Genomic DNA, 22,418 nt, shown 5'->3' on the forward strand with positions numbered 1-22,418 from the left:
TAATATGAGGAGATAGTATTTTATGCTTATTTCTCCACAGCATCTACCAGAGTCCTAAACACATAGTAAAGTCTCAATAAATGTGCTGATTCCAAATCAAGAGTTATAAAGAGGGCTGGAGTAGTCAGAAGAAGCTTGATGAAGGAGATTGAGGCTTGAAGGTGAAGTACTCCTGAGGGACAGATACATTCAGATGCAAAGCAAAGGAAGAATTTGGAGATATCTGGGGAGAAAAATATCCCAGATAAAGGAACACAGCATGGTGGGACATGGGGTCAGGTGATAAGAAAAGACGTCTGGCTTGGAAAGGGAGTATTATTAGGGAACTAGTGAAAAATAAGTTTAATTGGATATGGTAAGGCCAAGTTAAAGGGAATAATTGAAAAACAGTCCCAATTTTTATTTAACAGGTGGGCAATGGGGAGTGACTGTGTGTTGTAGAGCAGGAGACTGACATGATTTAGTGTAATATTATAGGGAAATGAAACAGCTGCTGTATAGAAAACTCTCCCTAGAGAACTACACTACCTTAGCAAATTTTATTTTCAGAACAGACATAATAAAAATGGCAAATACTAACTTAATTCTTCCTTTGAAGGAAGGTTCTTTTGGCTTAAGCTGAGATAAATATTTACCTTGTAAATTCTAGACTACAGCTGCAAGGGAAGGCTTAGTTGTAAGCGTTTGAGCCACTAGACAAGAAAGAAGAATCCACGGCAGGACTCATTAAGGGATGATCCTTCCATGCTGTGAGCATCTGTGAGAGAAGAAATGCTGAGCGTACCTTGCTGGGGAATCTGACAGAGGAGTCCAGTCCAGAAATGAGTACATTCACAACTGAAAGCATTAATGCCATCCACACAAGTTCCCCCATTCAAGCAGGGGTTGCTCAGACACTCATTTATATTTTCTGTACAGTTGATGCCAGCCCAACCTGATTCACACTTACAAAGATAACCAGAGACTGTTTCCTAAGGAAAGAAAAACATAACGCCATAATGATAAACGTGAATCAACTCAAATAACAAGGAATATTAGTGTTACATGATGTATGTAGCAGGTGTTGAGCCACAAACATCTTCTGGTAGCCTAACTTGTAATAATTCGTTGAAATGGTAATTGCTAAGTAAAGAAGAATAAAGGACTCACAGTGCACTGTCCATTTAAACAGGGGCGGCTCTGGCAAATATTACTGAGTTGCACACATCCATTTGGCCCATAACCATTTCCAGTATACCCCGGGAGACAAGTGCAGAGAGGTAAGGAACCTGTTTAGAAATCAAAATGGAAGTATAAATACAGATCTCCTCGATTCAGACCCAGTAACAGAACTTAGGCCCTGTTGTCTAGATAAGAAATTGCCAAAGTCAAGTCTGCATATCTCTCAGAGCAGAAACACCAGGCATAAATAGAAAATAATAGAATCTTTTTCTATTTTTATCTTAAAAATAAGAAAGGCATTACGCATTTCCAATACTTTATATACAAATTGGCACGGGAGCTGTCAGTCCATATGTCATGGTCCTGAGTTGTGGACAAGTGTGAGGTACACCAAGGGAAAGGGGAATTTCTCATGGAGGGGTTGACAGCTGAAAAGGGTATTCTCATGCAGATGGTATCTGTTGCAAGCACTGTACCCATATTGACTATAAATAGGTATACTGTTTTAATCCCCATTTACAAATGAGGACAAAACACAGAAAGATTAAGCGCCTTGACAAAGGACACACAGCTAGAATATGATGGAACCACGGAGAAAATCAAAATCTAAGCAGTATTTTTCTAGAATCCATGTTCCTAACTACTTCAGTATGCTGTTAATTATTTAATAAACATTTAATAGTCACAGTATATACATATATATAAGTTCTATGTATATATTATACACATACATATATACACATATGTATTTTTTTACATATGTGAATAGATATGTTATGTCAGTAAAAATAAAAGTGGTATTTGGAAATAGCAAGAGTTATGATATGTTATTCGATAAATGAAGTTGGAGCCACACATTTGAACAAAAATATCAAGCTAAATGTCTATTTGATACTATAGATAAAAATAAATCCCCAGAAGATCAAGATCTTAATGTTAAAAATAAATGAAAGTACAAAAGAGCAAGCACTTGACTATTTTTAGAGTTCTGTAGGAAAGGCCTAATTCCAAAAGGAGAAAATTCTATAAAAAGAGATTTATCTTTTTGATAGCATAGAAATTTTAAACTTCTAAGTAGAAAATACCACCACAAAATTAAAATAAAAATAATGTGCCAGGGAAAATACATGTAAAACATAAGACAGATAATGAGATAATATCCTTAGTCCATAATGAAAATTTACAAATCAGTGAGAAAGCAGATGAACAAAGGACATGAACAAATAGAAAAAAAATAATAAAGCCAGTAAATATGTAGAAAGTATTAATTATTGGGGCGCCTAGATGGCTCAGGTGGTTAAGCGTCTGCCTTCAGCTCAGGGCATGATCCCAGGGTCGTGGGATCGAGCCCCACACCGGGCTCCCTGCTCAGCCTGGAGTCTGCTTTTCCCTCTCCTTCTGCCTCTCTCCCTCTGCTTGTGCTCTCTCTCTCTCTCTGTGTCAAATAAATAAAATCTTTAAAAACAAAATAAAGCATTAATTATTCATGATCAAAAATGAATTTTGATATGATCAAAATTAAAATAATGGGAAGGCAATTTTTGCCTATAAAATTGACCAAAATGAGAAATAACAATAGTATCCATTATTGTCAAGGGTGGGATACATGTATACTTTCATGCACTGTTGGTAAGTATAAATTGATACACTTCTGGGAGAAAATTTAGCAATATATATTTTTTAAATTATAGGACGTGAAATTCCTCTTACACAGCATTGCAGACATTGTTGGTTACTGCCCTAGATCCACTTTTCCATTTTTTAGTAGTGAATTCTTTATTTTAACTGGGGGCATAAGCACCTGAAATAAACTACATTTCCCAGCCTCCCTTGCAGCCAAGGTTAGGCAACAGGGCTCAGTCCTGGCCAATGACATAGAAAAGAGAGTTGACAATGGTCCTTCCTCCTTTTCTCCTTGCTGTTTTCTCGAATACAGTCATAAATTACTTTGCTGGCTTGATTATCTTGGGAAATAATTGCTAAATTAGGCCAGACCAGAGAAGAGCATAGTCTATTACATTAAAAAATCCAAATGTATAATTTTAAAACAAGGATTACTTTTTGGTTTGAAGATCAAAATAAGAATTTTGAGGATAGGGGATTTTGTTTTTAAGATGTTGATTTGTTTTAGAGGGTCATATTCAAATACCGCAAACCAGAGGGAGAGTCATCACCTAGAACTGAGGAGCATGATGCATCTGGGTGGCAGCCTCCATTGCTGACTGAGCAGATGTCAATGAGTGTGCACACTCTTCCATTGCCTTGGTACCCTGATGACAGCAAGAGCAGGGCATAACAAACAACATTTAGAATACTGAAGAATCCCAATCCAAGAACCAAATATCATGAACCAGGCTAACCAGAGATCTTCTATCATCAGAACAGAAAAGGTAAGTATGAATCATCATACACAAATTCCTATCATTAAGAAAAAACGACAATAAGAATTGGGAACCTGATGGCAGAAACAATGTTCTGGGTTGTTTCTAATGACAAAAATAAAAAATAAAAATAAAAAGATGCATGAAACTACTGGTAGACTTAGAAAGTGCTGGTACTAAGCAAATTGACATTTTCTAATTACAGTGACTTTAATGATCTGAGAGCTAAGTTATCGTAGAAGTCAAAAGTACTGTTGTTTCACGTTCATAAAACATATAGGGTTTCAATATATGCCTTAGAACTCCCTGAACTTCTTGGGTAGTCACTCAGTTGAGATCACAGAATAGCAGTAATGACTTCTTTCCAGAAGAGAAAGGAAAATAACATACATTATATGCTTACTAGTGTGCCTGTTATTTAGTAAACTTTATATATAAAACATCTCATGACTACATTGTATTAAAAATTATTTGTGGAAACAATGGAGCTATAGATCTGTGATCCACAGAGAAAATGTTTCAAATTCTGCATTATCTCCTCAGGCTGTTTCACAATTTGTAAAGGTTTGTTGTTTTCCATTGATATTAAAAATATTTTCTATTGCTTTCATAATATAGCTTGAACTAACATGCCCTGAATCCATAAGTTAAATAAAACTTTCGGCACTACTCATATATCTCCTTAGACAGAGTCATATTTAAAACAGAGCACAAGCGGGGTGCCTGGGTGGCTCAGTCAGTTAAGCGCCCGACTCTTGATTTCAGCTTAGGCTGTGATCTCAGGGTCATGAGATCGAGTCCCACATTGTGTTCAGCACTGGGTGTGGAGCCTGCTTAAGATCTTCTCTCTCTCCCTCTTCCCCCGCCCCTCCCCTCCCCCTCCCCCTCCCTCTCTCTCTCTCCCTCCCTAAAAAAACTAAAACTAAACTAAACTAAAATAAATAAAATGGAGCACAAGACCCTGTTTCCAAATGTATGTTTTGCCTGTAATGGTTTCAGGAAACTTGGTGTAGCACCTGGTGGACAAGCTTGACAGTGGTAAGACCCAAATGTATTCACACAGGTGACAGGTGGAGCCACGGAACAACCACCATTATTTATCTCACATTCATTGATATCTTGGCAACTGTATCCATTTCCTTGCCAGCCTAGAAAGATCAGAAGATTTGAAAAGTTAGCTCTATAGACAAGTTGACAACAAAGAAATGCAAATTGTCAAAGATACATAAAAACCCGCTTCACTCTAAGAAACTATAGATTAAAGTGAGGAAGACTCTACCTTTCAGGTTGGCAAAAATTGTTTTAAATTCTCAAAAACAAATTCTGGCAAAGTGGTGGGCATGTGAGGTACTCTTAGATGCTTTTAGTCAGAAGTTTAATTAGTAAAACCTACTTGGAAATAGATTTAGCAATATTCATTAGAATTTTTAAAATATATACCTTTGGACTAACAACTCCACTTCTTAAAACAGTTTCTGCAGTGATAAAAATGGCAGTATCTACAGATGTAGGTAAGCAGATGTCTACTGCAGAGTTGTTTAATGGGGGGAAAAAACCACAAACCTCTCAGTGATCACTAGGGCATAGCTGAATCTATTACAACTCATCTACACCACTGATATGAAAAGCTATTTTTAATGACATGCACACACACATATTAAAAAATTTCCCCATATACACTTTAACTAATAATATAAATTTTAGAATAATATGCAGAGTATGATCCCAATTTGGGGAAGAAATTTTTTTAAACCTGCATATGTGTCTACGTGTTTGTATGAGTGAAGGAAAATGAAGAAGAGGAGAGAAAACAATTGTTAACAGTAGTCTCATTAGGAGGATAAGACTGAAGGTGAAGAAAGAGGGACTTTCCCTCTAGATATTTCTGTTTAAATCAATTGTTACAGTGAGTTTTATTACTCTTATAATTCAAATGACTAAAATTATGATAAGAATGTTTAAAACCTTCTAAATTTTTAAAAATATTTCTTTTATTTGATCTAAGTAGAGTCCCTTCTAAAATTCTACCTATGGAAATAACATATTGTGGGTGAAGAATGCACAGAAGAGAGCTGGAAGGAAATATGCCCCAATGTCAATGGTGGTCCTCCGAGTGATAAGACTATGGGCATTTTTTGCCATCTTATTTCCATACTTTTATTGTTTCTTTATATTTTATAAGCAGCATGTATTTATTTTGACATGCAGGAAAAAAATAACGTGATTAACAGGAAAACAAAAAGTTTTGTTTCTCTTTTTTTCTCCAACGATAAATAAAAGAATCCTATAGTTCAAAATCATTTCTTTTTCTGATTTCTAGTTTTTAAAGACTGTCACTGGCAAATTGCCTTCAAGAATGTGGTTGTTTTCCAATTTTATTTGCCCCTGAGAACTAAGAGGGAAAAACTTTTTACATGTTTTTTTCAATTTCTTCCTAGTTATACAAGATCTAAGCAGGTAACATGAAGAAAGTCACTAAACCAAAAGTCACAGGAAGCAATAGGTGTGTGGGTTCCTTGATGAGACGGATCAATGAAGTATTCAGCAGCCCAACTCAAATCCACAGTCAGGCAGACCTAGGTTTGACTCCTGACTGCTTATAAGCTATGTGATCTTGGGCAAGTTATTTACCTTCTCCAAGCCTCATGGTCTTATATTTTAAAGTGGGAATAAAACTAATTCCTAACATTTCTTGATTTTGTCATAGTTGCAAGAATTAAAAATTGCCCCAGCACAGTGTCTCAATGAAGTTTCATAAAATAATTATATTCTTATATGCTGTACCTTCTAACAACACACAAGGAGTGCCAAGGGGCCTTGTAGACTCTCTGAGGTCTGGTTAATTGCTCCCCAGTGCACCCAGCAAAGTGCTTTGCTCATAGTGGGAGCTCTACAAATATGCGTTGATTGGATGATGATGGTCTCATCTAGTGAGTGATGAAGCACAGACTCAAACCCAGGCAGCCTCTGAGCCCAGAATCTATGTTTTCCATGACTCAGCATGTGACCTGACCTGGAGATATGGTCTCTGTGGGTCTGAGATGAAGCCAGATATCCCTATTTACAGCAAGACCACAAGGTCTCCCAGTGACACACCCAGGTGAGGACTACTGGACTCCAGCGGTGACACAAAGAGGTGAAATCATCTGCCCAAGTTTGCAAACATCTGGCTAGTAAGGGAGGTGGGGCTGGAACAAATCCGAGTCAGCTGCTGGCCACAGCAAGCAGGTGCTTGACCCTGCCCCCTGCATTTGGCTCAGGCCCTCTGATTTCTGCTGCTGAATTATTACAGCAGAAAGATGGCCCTGCGGTGGGAAATAGTGAAATAGGCCATGCAATGGGATTGGAAGGCTTCCTGAGAATGGTCTTCTTAGCTTTCGGCAGTGGAAGGAAATCCATTCTGGCACCTTGCCCAGCTGGGCGTGGACGAGCCCCTGTACCTGTTGGGCAGGCCCCACAGTAGAAGGAGCCTGGTGTGTTGAAGCACTGCGCGAGTGTTGAGCACGGTGAGTGCTGGAGGCTGCACTCATCTATGTCCAGCACACAGGCCGGGCCGTTCAGCGGGGACGTCCACCCCACGTCGCAGATGCAGCTGTACCTGGGCTGGCAGAACAACAAGAGTGTGATTCAAGGCAATCAAGAAAATGAGCAAGAAAAGCCTTTGAAAATCTCACCAAGCCCCCAACTGTTGATCCTCTAGCGTTCGTTTCCATAAGGCCAATTGAGTGGCTTCTCTTCTTCTTCCCATATGATTAAGCATTTAGACCAGACCACACAAAAAGAGAAACATCTTTATTTCGGAGTAAGGCAAACCTATAATTTGTCCCAAAGATGCCAGGGAAAGAGCAACCACAATCAAGAACTGTAAGTCAATATAATTAAAGTCAATGCACTCAGCCTGCTGTGTTTTTAGAGGGAAAAACACCCATAGAGGCACAGACCTTGGAAAATCCATTCTGTTTGTTTCCTTTTTGAAAGTCTCTCCTTCCCCTCCCACCCACTCTCTCCTCCCACCATCACTGGAAGGGAACCATTTTCCATCACAAGGGTAGGAAAAAAAAAAAAGAACTAAAAATAAAGACCCGAAGGTCTCATACAAGGCCAAGTGGGCCGGGTCTGGGTGATCTTGAAGGTCAGGAGTCAAGGTTGTCAGGATCCAGAGCACAGGGGCCACTCAGGGAGGTGGCTCAGAGTCTGCAGGGCCAGAAACAATCCAGACTCCCTAGAAGGGCATGTTGCCAGCAAGAGTGGGCCTTTGGTGTTTCCATGTCTCGTCACTGTTCCAACTCATGAGGCCACGAGAAGGTCATGTCTCAGAGACAGATGGACGAAGGAATAATAAAAATGGTAGTAATTTCTATAATGATATCACCTCTGGGTCCAGTTTTCTGTTTTTTTATGGACAACTCTCATCTTTTTCCTCACCTGCGCCCCACTTCAGAGCAGGAAGTGACTTCCTCTCTGTAGCTCTGCCAAAGCCGTGCTCATATGCAGATGTGCCACATTCTGTGGGGGACTCACCTGGTCAGCCTGCACGCGGACTAGATCCTCGCAGATGCCGTGGACACAGAGCTCCTTGGAGCCCCCTTCGCAGTCGTCGTATCTGGATGCACACTGGGGGCCGTGTGTCTCAGGTGAGCAGAGACAACTGTGGGTTACACAAGAGCACAACATCAGGACAAGTGCCTGTTTCTTAGCATCAATTAAGAAAATAATAATTCCAACTGTAAGTCATTGACATTCACGTGGAATCCTAAACCAGAAAACCAGATTTATTGGCCGGAGTCTTGAAAGAAAATCACTCAAGCGGTAGATTGAGTACGCATGTTATCTCTCACATACAGTCTGAGAGGGGCACAATGTACTATCTGGGCATGACTACCACCATAAATTCTTCTCGTATCAGGTCATCAAACAGCACTTTCAAAGGTCAGACATCCATAAACTAAGGGGGATGGAGTTCATTCGGGATGGTAAAGGGAGAGATCAAGTCCATTCATTGTCCCTCCAACTGGACCCACCAGTAAGCACAGGTGACCTTGACAGAGCTGATATATTCCCAAATGTTCTCTGGAATTGTATAACCCCACAGGCATGGTATAGCCACATCTCAGGGAATACAGTAATTATTATCATATTACAAAGGGCACTACTTCTATCCATAAGAGATGCAGTTAACATAGTAACATTTCTTTCATAGCCATATTTTAACTCACAAATGCAATTTTACATAATACCCAAGCTCGCGGGCGGTGGGTGTTCTGTTATGAGAAAATTTCAGCTCGATAATAATCAGATGAGCAAAGTTGTTTTAAACTATTGCAATCCTTAAAGTTGCTGCATTAGCTTTCTATCTGTGCTCAGCTTCAGAGGGAATGTGGAAGATGTGAAAATGGCAAGCTGGGGCAGGGAAGCAGGTGAAGGGGTCACAGAGCTTAAGCTTCTTTATTTTCACATGTTTGAGCACTTCTGCTGGAGTGGAGAGCCAGGCCCAGAGGTCACCATTTGCCTGCCCTTGAGCAGCGCTGGCCCTCACAGAAGCCGCTGACCATGGGGGTCAAGGGTCAGAGACAAGGAACAGGGAGGACCTGCTTGGCCAGGAACTACTTTCTGAGTGTTATGGAAAGGGGTCATTCTATAAGGTGAAGAAGCTCTTTTAACAATCCTTGTTGATGAGGCACAAGGAGCTCAGCTGATGTCGGAAGAGGAATACAAATGTGTGATTGATGTGTGGGAGAGGAGAGTCTAGAGAGCAAGAGCCACGCTCTGGGCACAGAACAGGGTGTACCCACAGAAGGCCCCAGAAACATCTGTTGGGGGGGCACCTTTCTGTGGGTTCTAAGGAAGAAGAGATCACTGAGCGTGGCCAGAGATGGAAAGGAAGACTACTGTGAGTATCATTCAGGCACTTACACGTAGAACGGCCAGACTTGGCAAATAAAGACACAGGATACCCAATTACGCTGGAATTTCAGATAAACGAATACTTTTTTTGGTATAATTATGTCCCAGTGCAATTTTTAACACCAATATATATTGTGTAAAATCTGCTCGTTAATAAATTACATATATGATCATTCCAAGGTTGCCTTTCTCATTAAGACAAGGTCATAGACTAATAGCAATAGATGATTAAACTTTAAAAAAATTTTTAATTATTCATTCTCTACCCATAACTATTTAACTTCTCATCTCTCTCTTTCCATACTCTCCCTCTCATATCCTCGTCCCTTTCCTCTTTACTCTCCCATCCTTACACAGAATACTCTTTTAGGATATTTCATTAGACTCTTGATTATAGAACTTTACACTATTTCACATACATACTTGAGCATTGGACCCAGGTGGCTTCCATGCTAGAAGTATATTTTACCACCACTTCCACCCATCAAAAAGAATTTTTTCGAATCTTTAAACCAACTTCCCTAGGTTTCTGAGCTTATCCTGTATAAGAGGTCTGAGTATTCTTGACCCTACGGGACAAGACTGCCTGGGTTTAAATCCTGATACTACCTAGTAACTGTTCACCTTAGACAATGTAATAACTCCCTCTGCCCCTGTTTCTTGTAACACACTAGTGCCAATCCATGAGCACTAGTTTCACCTTGGGGGGTCTCAAGACATTTTCCCATAGGAAGCGCTCAGGAAATTGTGTTTATCTTATCACTAAGTGCTTTGCTATAGGAAAATGACTTAAGATTTGAGAGGAGATTCTGGTTCGTGGACCTGCAGTTAAATCCCCTCTATCTCTCTCCTCCTTCTTACTTGGAGATGAGTGAATTTTCATCCTACACTTTTCTCTAAAGAACTACAAAGTATACTTCTTTCATTTAAATGTAGCTTCATGTGAGGAACAAAGGGAGGAAGGCAGCCAAGTATACCACTAGCTTCCTTGCTATGATCCTCAAAGACAAATATTAATCCCATTTTACTGGCTAGGTTCACATTGCCCAAGGCCACAGGATTAGGAATTGGCAGAAGATGAATTAAAACCTAGGTCTGTGTTACTCTTGCACCCATGCTCTTCTACGTCACACCCCCATATTCTGAAAGGTAGTTAGTTGAAGACTTTTCTTTTCTTTTCTTTTAAATTTATTTAAGTAATCTCTACACCCAATGAGGGGCTCAAGGTCACCACCCCAAGATGAAGAGCCACATGCTCTTCCGACTGAGCCAACCAGGTGCCCCAAAGACTTTTCATTTTTATGTGTCTTTTTAACCTAACAGTGTTTGCATGCAAAATATATTCTTAAGGTATCTGGATATGTCCTTTAAAGAAAAAGAGTGATAAATTATATACGTCCCAGCAGAAGTCACCATTGTAAGGACTTTCTATTGCTGGTTTGGTTCTGGCAGAACAAAACTGGGCTTTTCAGTGTTCAAGAACACTGCAAGTGCATTTGGCAATTGAAAAGAGGTCAAATACACTTTCATAGTCATAGTTTAACTTATATGTTAGAGTCCATGTTTCAATATTAACATAACTGACTAACTGAAATAGGTAACAAGCTTAATTCCTAACTACCACTGACCTAAAACCAGATTATCCTCATCGTTCAACCTCTGCATGTTTTAAAAACCCACCAGTGGTGACAGTGGAAAGAAATAAAATAAAATATGCAAACCGTCATTGTACTCTTGGAGAAAAAAAAAACAAACTCAACTTTTTTTTCTAGAAAGCCTTCTAGATCTGAGCCCAAATTATATGATATACACCATCCATACATGGCAAATTTGCATCCCAAGGTCTGTCTTAATCCAAAGTAAGGAGGAGAACAATATGCATCAATTCTTCAGAATAAAGAGTCATTAACAGCATCAGAGTGGCAAAATATTATCTGCTGGCTGTGTGAAGCAGTTAGGGGCAAGACCTCCAGCCACAGGAATCAGTGGAAATAGACAATGGTCTCCTTGCTCTAGTTTCATTACTCGAAAAAAAGTTTTTACCAGAAAGTTTCCTATGAAACAGGGCTTCCAATTAATTAGTATCTGCACAGTGCTTTATCTTTCAGAGGTCTTTATAATTAGGAATTATTAATCCCCTCAAATAAAGACTCCTTTGTCTTCCCAAGTAAACGGGTTCCAAGAGTTAAAGGCTGAACGAGGCCCCAAACCCAGAGCAAACCCTTTGTTGTGATCACATTTCTCCAGGTCCAAATTATTCAACAGTGGCTCATTTTCCTTTAGCAAATGTCCGTAGAAGTTTCCCGAAGAGGTTTTGAGCTTCAGGGAAGCTACTGATTAACGGGCATTTAATCTCACATAATTAATAGAACACAAGAAAGTATCTAAATGTTCTCTGTTTCATTACACAGATTCCACAAAGCAAGCATTTAGTCTTATGGTCATGCACCTTTTTCTATTTTCTGTTCTTCCTCCCAAAAGTCTCCATCAAATGCCTGAATTAGAGTGTTTAGTCCATAGCTATCAATTGGAATTCATGGGGCTTCATAAACTATCCTCATATCAAGAGAAAGAAAAAAAAAAAACTGACTTAAATGTTCATTCTTAACTGTCCTCCAGCATATCTATGAAGGACACAGACTAGAAACCAAAACCATTTCCAGAGTCACCACAATGAGTCATTGGGTTGTTTGGGTTTTTTTTGGAGGGGGGGGGTTATTTTTTGTTTGTTTGTTTGTTTGTTTGTTTATAGGAAGGTACAAAAGAGAATGCAATATTGCTCATATAAAGTTGAATCTGTCATTTAGGCAGCTCCCAATAAACAAAAATGGTTCTCTCTTCCTCTTTCTCTCTCGTGATTATACCTGGAAAAAAGAACTCTAATCTCTGACATGCAGCAAATAGTTACATTAATTTTTTTTCTTTTCCATTTTGCAGGAGTAAAAGTAATGTGCTGGGGGGAGACAAAAATCAATTTTGCCTGGATCTTTGGGTCCTATCCCACCTGCTGTACATCTTTGTTAGTGGCCTGCAAGACCCCAGAGGACAGTGATGATAAAAGAAGACCAGGAGTGAGATCTAATCTCTAGGACATTCCTGGATATCAGGAAGGCAGGAAAGTGTTTGCACTAGGAGTCATTTTCCTCCAGTATCTCTGAGCAGCAATTCTTATTAATAAGTGCCTATGAACAGAGATCAGGAGCTAATGCTTTCAGGGGAATGAAAGATTAGATCTGCATTTTGGATCTAGCCCAAGCTTGAATGCTCATAAAAGCAGGCAGGGATCAGGGAGTTCATTAAAATGAGAAACAAAGTCCTGAAAGCAGAAGTCTCTTCAATAACATAATACTTAAGTCAGAGGTGATTGATTTGGGTTTCGCACAATGAGGAAGCTCATGAAAATATCTATCAGAAGTTTGAATGAATTCACTTTGTGACTTGGAATGAGCAAAAATTTTTAAGATCAGATCAAAAGAACAAAAGGATCAATTATACGAAAAAGAGAAGGATTGTGATTGCTTTTTGAGAAAACAGTGTTAACAGATGACAAGGAAATGACAAAATTATTGCTGGAAAGAATAGAGTGGATATTGTTACAAGGGAATGGGAGAACAAGATAGCAGAGACATTAATAAGAAAGCAAATAATTGTTCTTTACTCCAGTGAGATTATACCGCTGTGTATTGAAAAAATTTGTTCATGTTATAACAGAATAAACTTTTTTACCTTTTAATAATCACAGAATATAGAAGACCAACCAAAAAATGGGGAAAGATAATGTCTAGAGTGTTTTTTTAAGTGATTTTAAGGAACTATACAAAAGTAGGTTTGATGTTGATCTGCCATAAATTTCTAGATTTGATTTTTTTTTAAGATTTATTTATTTAAGAGAGAGAGCACAAGTGGATGACGGGGCAAAGGGAGAGAGAGAAGCTCAAGCAGACTCCATGCTGAGCATGGAGCCTGACAAGGAGCTCAATCTCACAACCCTGAGATCATGACCTGAGTCTAAACCAAGAGTCAGAGGCTTAACAGACTGTGCCACCCAAGTGCCCCAGACTTGATTATTTTAAAAGCTGATGTGTCAGCCACTGTAGCTTTAATAACCAATACTCTTATAGTCTGATGGCAACATGGAGGTGTTGGGATGCCTAACTCAACTTAGCAAGGAAAAGGAAGTTTTCTTGGAGAGGGTGATGGCTGAGCTGAGCAGGAGGATGCTGTAGACAAGCCACTTGACAGAGTAAGTTGGAAGAGAAGATAGGAGCTGTGTGATGATTGTGGTAAGGGGCCTCATGGCTAATTGAGGAAAGGCAGTGAGAGTTAACTATGTGAAGAAAACCTCAGTTTACTCTCTCATCTTGTTATGGTTAACATTTTCCATAGCACTTGAATGAAGACATCCTTACTAAAGCCATCAGCTCACTTCTCTAATGAATGGGTGTGGCATGGGCTCCCGGGTATGGTAGGGCAGCCCTCCTCTGCTTCAGGCTCTTCAACAGCAGCCCCTTCAGTGCTCTGACTCTCACTAACCCATGCTGTCCGTACTCTCTATGGAAGCCACCGGGGCCTTCTGGTTCCTCAGGGACTCCAGAGAAAGACTTTCTTCGTGGGGTAAGAGTTGAGGACGCACAAGCTTTTCTTCATCTAAATAAATAGCTACACGTCATTAAATAAGAGCTATATATTGCTCCAGGGAGTACCTATTGCTGTTAATACTGGTAATTAATCATGGATGCTCTTAACTATGCGATGTTTTAGTCCTTCAAAAATATATTTAATGAAAGAAAGAAAGAAGGAAAGAAGAAAGAAAGAAAGAAAGAAAGAAAAGAAAAGAAAAGAAGGAAAGGAAAGAAAGGAGAAAAAGGAAAGGAAAGAAAAGAAAAGAGAAACATTACCTGTAACTCCCTGCTGTATTTTCACATGTGGCTCCATTCTGACATCCCAAGGGTGTTCCTGAGTAAATCGCACATTCATTCACATCAACTGAGCACAGAGGACCCTGCATTCATGTAAAGAACAAAGTCAGGTGCTATGGGTCACAGAAGCATCTGGGGCCAATATTCCTATGATATGTTCAAGGATTTATATGTGCCCAATAAAGAAGTCTTCAGTTAAGCAAGATAAAATCACACTAATACTAATATCCAGTTATCCTTCCTCTTGAACTCAGATTTGGCCTAAGGGAGCCAAAGAGCTCTTGGTAAAATCACACCAATCACACAAGAAGAATCCTTATACTAACTAATCCTCATGTTACTATGAGGCTATGCCTGGGAATAGTCACTTAATTTTTTTTAATGCACATGTTCAGGAACATTTTCACCATTAATAGAAAAGGGCAAGAAAATTTACATGGCTACATCAAGATTCATTTATTACTTTTAGTGCTGAACAATTTAAATTGATGCTAGCCTAAATATCATGCCCTTCCACGTAGTTATGCAGTCAAGTGGGTTGACTCCTTAAGATGGCTCAGTGGGTTATGCAGTCATGCTCGCCATTGTTTGGATTTTGGCGTACATGCTGTAATTCATCCTGATTTGGGAGACCACAGAATCCTAGAAACTTTGGATGGAGATTAAATATGTCCGAATGATTCCAAAGAAACCACTGATGCTGATTAACTGTCATTTTTAACCAAAGACCAAGTGACTTACCTTCCACTGGGAGGGACAGATACAATAAAAGGAATCATGGAGATTGAGGCAGGTTCCCCCATTTTGGCAGGGATTGCTGCTGCAAACCTTTCTGTCAACTGTCTGAAACAAAGACAGGGCAGTCAGCAAGACCATAGTACTTTCAGCAGGCAGCAAAGAAAGGCATGTTTCAGGGCAGGGGCTTGTGTGAAACTACATTTTACTCCTAGTCAAGGGAGAGTCCTCCTCCAGACTTTAAATCAATTACTGAAAGTTCTTCTTCAAATCAACTCTCTCATGGAAAAAACAAAGTGTTTTACATGGTCAGTCCTATGCATTTTCCTTCACCATGGGATGAGGCACAAGGGGAGAGGATACTCTATTCTTTGCAAAAGCATTGTTCACCTGAGAAATAGACGCTGGTGGACAAGAGTAAAGATTTCAGGTTGGGAATAATAATGGGCATTCCTATTGTACTAAGAAAAGAAAATGGGAATTCCGGTTCTTTTGTTGCTATTCTTCTCTTTGGTACTTCCAGATAAGCATTTGAAATCTGATCATCTTTTGCTGTTACCCCTCCTCCTGTGGGTTAAGATGACTGAACTATTTTCACTCCAAGTAAGTCCCTTTGTTTGAGATGTGGGCTTAAATACACCCTCTACTCCTGCGCTCACATGACTACTTTCAGACCAGAGTCACGAACAGACCTGCCTTTGTCTACATAACCTGGGGAATCTTACCAAATGTCAGCTACTAGTTCCAATCTCATAAGCTTTGTAATGCCTTTGGGGGCAGAAAACTTTAGAGAGGAGGAGTGGTTATGCAAGAAAAGCTATTTTACTAACTTCATCTATTCATAGTCTAATTCTCTGTTTTAAAAATTAAAATAGGGCTAAAAAATAAAATTTAAAAAAATTAAAATTAAAATAGGGGCAAATTATTCATGACATTCTTTTTTTTTTTAATCCAGTGACTCACAGAGAAAGTCATGTCTGTTCCCTTCATTTTACAGATGAAACAGAGCCAGAGGGTAGCCAACTAACTGACTAAGCACCGTTTATTGCCAAACCCATCTCTCTCCTCCTTTGTCAAAAGGAAGGTGACCACGCATGTGGGGGTCTCTTTCTGGACTCTGTTTTCTTCCATGATCCCATCTATCTTTGTGCCCTGTACCACAAATAGGCCTGTTCATCAGAGGACTCAATTATGGAAATTAACCACAAACTCATTAGAAGTTCTCTGACACACAAAAGCAATGTTGTCTGGCACTTTAAAACTTGAAAGCCTATGGAGGCCCAGCAGGAAATGGAATCAGTAAGCAATTAGGAGGAAGATATTGGGGAATGATGGTGGCTATAGTACCAGAGAGCACTTGCCCTATTGAAATGCATAAAAGGTACTTACATCCAAAAATCATTAAAAAATTCTTCCTAGGGTATGGGGGGAGGGAGAGTCTGGGGTCATCTGACTATGGCCTCCAGGTTTTGACCTTTGGTAGCAATAATGAAACACTCTAGGAGACTGGAGGCTATAGTACAGTGCCTTGCTCCAGAGGTATGATTCCTTGCTTGTTTTCATTCATTCAACTACTCCCTAAAAAAGATAAAGGCTGAGGAGCAATTTATTATCAAAGTCAGGAAAAGGCATATATACCTGAATTTGCTCACCAAGTTTAAAACACCAAAATGGAGGACCACACTTGAAGCATAATCATAACAGATCCAGAATATGAGGACAGGGATTTTTAGCCTGGAATCTCCTAACTTTTATTCAAAAATTTTAAAAGGGGGCATTCTGTGCATTTCTCTGGGTAAAAGGTTATAGCTTCCATGAAAACCTTAAAAACATCAGCCAACTTCAAAACAGATGAGAGGTCTAAAATTACAAGGACAAGTTTATAAGCATGTACTTATAAAGTTATGGAAGGTTTACTCTAAGAAACTTCTCAAATTTAATTACCAGCAAATGTACTTTTCAGGAATTTTGAAATATTTTGTGGGACGCATGGGTGGCTCAGTCAGTTAAGTGTCTGCCTTTAGCTCAGGTCATGATCCCAGGGTCCTGGGATCAAGCCCTGTATCGGCTCCTTGCTCAGTGAGGAGCCTGCTTCTCTCTCTCCCTCTGCCTGCCGCTCCCCCTGCTTGTGCTCTCTCTCTCTCACTCTCTCTATTTCTGTCATATGTCAAATAAGTAAATACAAATAAAAAAAAAAAGAAATATTTTGTGAATACCCCAAGGCTCTGAGTTTAATGTTGTAGAAGATGCATGGCCTTTCTTTTTTCTTTTTTTTTTAAGATTGATTTATTTATTTTAGGAAGGGGATAGGGAGAGGCAGAGGGAGAGGGAAATAATCCTCAAGCAGACTCCCCAATGAGCACAGAGCCCGACATGGGACTTGATCCCAGGAAAGCGAGATCATGACCTGAGCCAAAATCAAGTCAGCTCTACCGACTGAGCCACCCAGGTGCCCTGATGCATGACCTTTCAATACTCAGTCCTAGATGCTGGAATCAGCAAGTTGGGGGGTCACTAGCTGATAGGTTTAGCTCACATGCTTCACAAGCCCAATGACCTGGGGCTGGTTACTTTATCTGAGACTCAGATTCCTCATCTGTATCTTGGGAAGCATGAACTGTGCTGAGAATTAAATTAAAGGAAAAAGCGAAGTCCTTGATATGGATTATCCATCTACCTTAAGATAAGAATGCCAGCCCCATCAATAATTCTAGTGTATTTTCAGTGAAAGATGTCAGACAAGTAGTAGTTATGGGACCTACCTGCTGTAAGTTTTGAAATTTTCTCTCCATAGCCACAAGCTAAGTAGTAGGAAAGAGAAAGCATCAGTTAGCATTCACATGTGATATTGCCCCTTGGCATATTTTCCTAACACCCTCTGCTGGGGACTCACTTTGTCTGTTGATTCCTTTTTTTATTGCTTTTTCTCTCCTCATTCCTCTTCCCTTCAGGCTTCCCTTCCTTCCTACTGCTTTCCATCATATAGATTTTTTTTTAAAGGCATTGATAAATTGACTCATTGCTTCTCTGCACACAGCAACTCTGGAATTTTCATAAATGACAGTGGTTCGCCCACTTCACCAATAAGAAGATTCTATCAGAACGTGGGCAAGACCTACTTATGCAACAAGCTCTTGTCACAGCATTACAACCTTCAGCCCATCACTACCTCTGCATCCCCTATTAGACTTATATCATCTAACTGAAAAATCCATAATTACAATACTAAATTTCTAAAGAGGATGAAAAGCTACTATGTCTTCTGAGAGACATTACTTACAAAGTTGAATTAAGAAAACCCATTTGTGTTAAAGATGTGGATGTCAGACTTACCTTAGAATTAAGCTGATGGATTTGACTGGAAATATTTTGAGGCAGACCGACTGCACTCCTTTTTAAATCTATAATATCATCTTTGTTTCTCTGGATCTAATTTCAAAAAGGAAAAGGAGGAGGAGAAGGCTAGTGAAAAAGTCATGTGTCTATTACAGATACAAAATTTTTTAAAGTCGAGTCCTGTTCTTTTTTAAGCACCAAAATCTTGCCCATTATTGTAAAAATCAACACAATGCCATGTATAATAAACATCGGACTAAAATAGCCATGGAATAATTCTCTTCGCCCTTTTCAGTAACAACACATCAAGCTACTTTCCATTTGCATTTTTTCTCATAATGGTTGGGAGTGCTCGTTGAGAGGCCTAACCTGGAGACAGACGGCTTGGGGTTTAGATCCTGGCTCAGCCATTTCCTGGGGATCCTTGGGCAAGCCTTTGCACTGCTGCACGTTTCCTTTACCTCCCTTACAAACAGGGTGATAATAAAGCCAAGCTCACAGGACAGTTGTGGGGGTTCGATGGGATAACACACAGCGAGTGTGGAGCACACTGGATAGCCCCTAGGAAGCTCTAAATAATGCTAGCTTCTAACATTACGACTGATACATCAGTGTGATATGGTAACTAAAGGACACTGAAAACACTCAGGAAGGCAGGAGAATAATTGACCAATCCTGTTCTCTGGCACAAGTAAACTGGTCACATTTAACCTTTCTCTGGCCCCTCTCCTTCCTTGCTCCTCTTGTGAAGGAGTCCCAGTATGACCCTGGGGCCCCTCTCTGGATTAGATGGATTAGAGGACATAAGTCCCCACCATGAGCCACTTCCCACTAGAATTCCTCCTTCTGCCCATCATTAACCCTAGGGCGTTGTTCTTTATAGGACTTCCCTCACCTCCAGTTAGGTTCCCCAGGCTAAAGATTTAAGGTACGGATTCATATAGACCTCTTGAATTAAATGACTCTAAATGGAGATACAAAATTACTTTGATATATTTCCATTGTATTACCTGATGTAAACATTCGCCAAGGTCTTCCTCATTTAATTTGATTTTTCCCAGGGATCCAGTTCTGAATTCAATGTTCTGAGCAGTCCCAGCAAGAAACACTAAATTTCCCCTTTCTGCAGCCATCCTAGGCCTATATAAGTCAAACCAGAGGATGCATCAATGATGAGCACATGTAATTTTTTTTTAAAGATTTTATTTATTTATTTGACAGAGACAGAGATAGCGAGAGCAGGAACACAAGCAGCGGGAGAGGGAGCCCGATGTGGTACTCGATCCCAGGACCCTGGGATCACGACCTGAGCCGAAGGCAGATGCTTAACGACTGAGCCACCCAGGCGCCCGAGCACATGTAATTTTTAAACAACAACGTTTCTCACTGAATATCTATAGACTGCTTACACCTTTGCTCTGTGGTCAACCCAACCAAATTCTCCCTGCTCATCTGCCCTTTCTTCCCTGCAGATTTCTTAGAGATGGCTCCTAGTAATTGCAAACTTGCTTTATTTGCAAAATGGTCAGTGAATAATTTAAGTAGAAGATAATCCCCTACATCAATCTAAATGTTTTTCCCTATTTGTCTTCAACATCATTGTTTTCTTGCAGAAAAATCACACCTTTGCCTCTCTGGCTATTTGTGGAAACTAATGACCACCTGCCCTCGACCCTCAGCAGCAATAATCCATGTGCCTACTTACTGTTGGAGCTCAGTACTTCTCTTTTGTCTCTGCAGCTCAAGTTCTCCAGTTCCACCATTTGATTCAGCAAATGTCAACAAAATAACCAAACTCCAAAGAAAAGATGAGGACATGTTCCTCAGCAACCCTCCTCCGTTGTCAGGAAGAAGGAAGCCCTCCAGCCGAGTGTGGGATTTGAGAGAAAGCAAATCAGGCAGATGTACTTTGGCCTGTGAAATATCCTGCAACTCTTCAGTTCTCTCTTCTTTGCCCTTGACGGCTACGTTATTTTTCCTTCCCAAGGGGTGTAAATGATCTTAGATCTTCAACTTGTGAGAGGTCAAAATCTACCTTTAAGTGATGCACAACTTAATCATTACCTCTCTGACCTTTGAAATAGTAACAGACTGCTTTGGAAACATCCACTAAAGCAATCCTTGCTTAAGAAGTAACCACCTTTCAGCAAATGATATTAGAAAAAAATGCAAAAAAAAAAGAATCTGGACCTTACTTTACACACATGCAAAAAAAAAAAAAAAAAAAAAAGAATCTGGACCTTACTTTACACCACATACAAAAAGTTAACTCAAAATGAACCAAATATCTAAAAACGGGAGCTAACACTCTTCAGAAGAAAACAAAGGAGGAAAGGCTTGTGACAGTGCACTTGGCAATGATTTTTTGGATATGACACCAAAAGCATAGGCAACAATAACAAAATAATGGATACATTGGACCATTTGAAAATGAAAAACCTTTTGTATACCAAAAGACACCATCAACACAGTGAAAGACAACTCACAGAACGGGAAAAAAATTCACTAATCATATATATGATAAGAGGTTAATATCCAGAATACATAAAGAACTCCCATAACTCACCAACAATAAAAAAGAGCCCCTTTCTGACGTGGGCAAAGAAAATAGGCATTTTTCCAAATAACATGTACAAATTGCCAAAAAACACATGAAAAGATGTCACCTTCACTATTCATTAGGGAAACATAAATCAAAACCACAATGAGATATCACTTCACACCCATTAGGATGGCTACTATCAAAACAAACAAAACCCAGAAAATAACAGGTGTTGGTGAGGATGTGGAGAAACTGGAGCCCTTGTGTACTCTTGGTGAGAAAGTAAAATGGTGCAGCCATTACAAAACAGTATGGCAGTTCCTTAAAAAATTAAACAGAATTACCATGGGATCCAGCAATTGCACATCTGGGTATATACCCAAAAGACCTGAAAAAAAGAGACTCAAATAGGTATTTGTACAACCATGTTCACAGCAGCATTATTCACAATCGCCAAAATATGGAAGCAATCCCAATGTCCATTGACAGATATGAATGGATAAAAAAATATGTTACATGCATACAGTGGAATATAATTCAGCCTTAACATGGAAATTCTGGCACCTGCTACAACATGGATAAACCTTGAAGACATTATGCTGAGTGAAATAAGTCAGACACAAAAGGCCAAATACTGTATGCTTCCACTTATATGAAGAACCTAAAGTAGTCAAACTCACAGAGACAGAATGTAGCATTGGTTTCCTGGGCTGGGGGAAGGGAGGATAGGGAGTTCTTGTTTAATGAACAAGAGGTTCACTCTGGAAAGATGAAAAAAGTTCCAGAGATGGATGGTGGTGATGGTTACACAACAACAAGAATGTAATCCCACTGACCATTAAAAATGTTTAAAATGAGAGACACCTGCATGGCTCATTAGGTTAAGTGTCAAACTCTTGGTTTCAGCTCAGCTCATGAGCCCCGCATTGGGCTCCACGCTCAGCGTGGAGTTGGCTTAGGATCTCTCTCTGTCTCTCCCTCTGCCCCTCCCCCTGTTCTATAAATAAATAAATAAATAAATAAATAAATAAATAAATAAATAAATAAATAAATACTTTTAAAAAATGACTGAAATTATAAATTTTATGTTAGGTATAGTTTAAAATTTTAAAAAATTGAAACCAGAGTTAGAAAGATGGGATGGGAACTAGTTGCTATGGGAAACCCTTTGAAGAAATAAAAGGATGCTTTGCATGTAGACTCGTTGTTTTCAAAGATTTAGAAAACATAGGCTATGAAGAATTTGGAAGTGCCATCAAAAATTTTAGATAGTATCTACATAAAATTACCCCCTTAAATAAAGCAGTACAGTTTGACATGGAGAAATGTAACACCATTTTACACGTTCTATTCAAAAATAGCAACAAAAATAGCTGGCAAGTTGCTGTTTACTTGAGGTGATACTGAGGTTAAGTAATGACGTTTTTTTGTTATGTTGTT

General features: G+C 39.5%; 1 protein-coding gene across 1 annotated transcript in view; it reads right to left on the bottom strand.

The window, feature by feature from the left end:
* The window catches only part of CUBN (cubilin), a 264,084-nt gene extending 243,457 nt beyond the window's left edge, over positions 1-20,627 (bottom strand). The window contains exons 1-12 of the mRNA XM_081818905.1: positions 20,142-20,627; positions 19,447-19,576; positions 18,434-18,529; positions 17,863-17,901; positions 15,107-15,208; positions 14,345-14,448; positions 8,064-8,190; positions 6,983-7,145; positions 4,559-4,690; positions 3,336-3,431; positions 1,150-1,268; positions 785-971 (exon numbers count right to left, since the gene is read on the bottom strand). Of these exons, the coding sequence (XP_081675031.1) occupies positions 785-971; positions 1,150-1,268; positions 3,336-3,431; positions 4,559-4,690; positions 6,983-7,145; positions 8,064-8,190; positions 14,345-14,448; positions 15,107-15,208; positions 17,863-17,901; positions 18,434-18,529; positions 19,447-19,576; positions 20,142-20,254 (1,408 nt within the window). The 5' untranslated portion in view covers positions 20,255-20,627. The remainder of the gene's footprint in view (positions 1-784; positions 972-1,149; positions 1,269-3,335; positions 3,432-4,558; positions 4,691-6,982; positions 7,146-8,063; positions 8,191-14,344; positions 14,449-15,106; positions 15,209-17,862; positions 17,902-18,433; positions 18,530-19,446; positions 19,577-20,141) is intronic.
* Positions 20,628-22,418: the final 1,791 nt, after the last annotated feature.

Source organism: Leptonychotes weddellii, chromosome 5, assembly GCF_054177405.1.
Source record: "Leptonychotes weddellii isolate Sample4059 chromosome 5, ASM5417740v2, whole genome shotgun sequence".
In the NCBI taxonomy this organism is placed as follows: domain Eukaryota; kingdom Metazoa; phylum Chordata; class Mammalia; order Carnivora; family Phocidae; genus Leptonychotes; species Leptonychotes weddellii.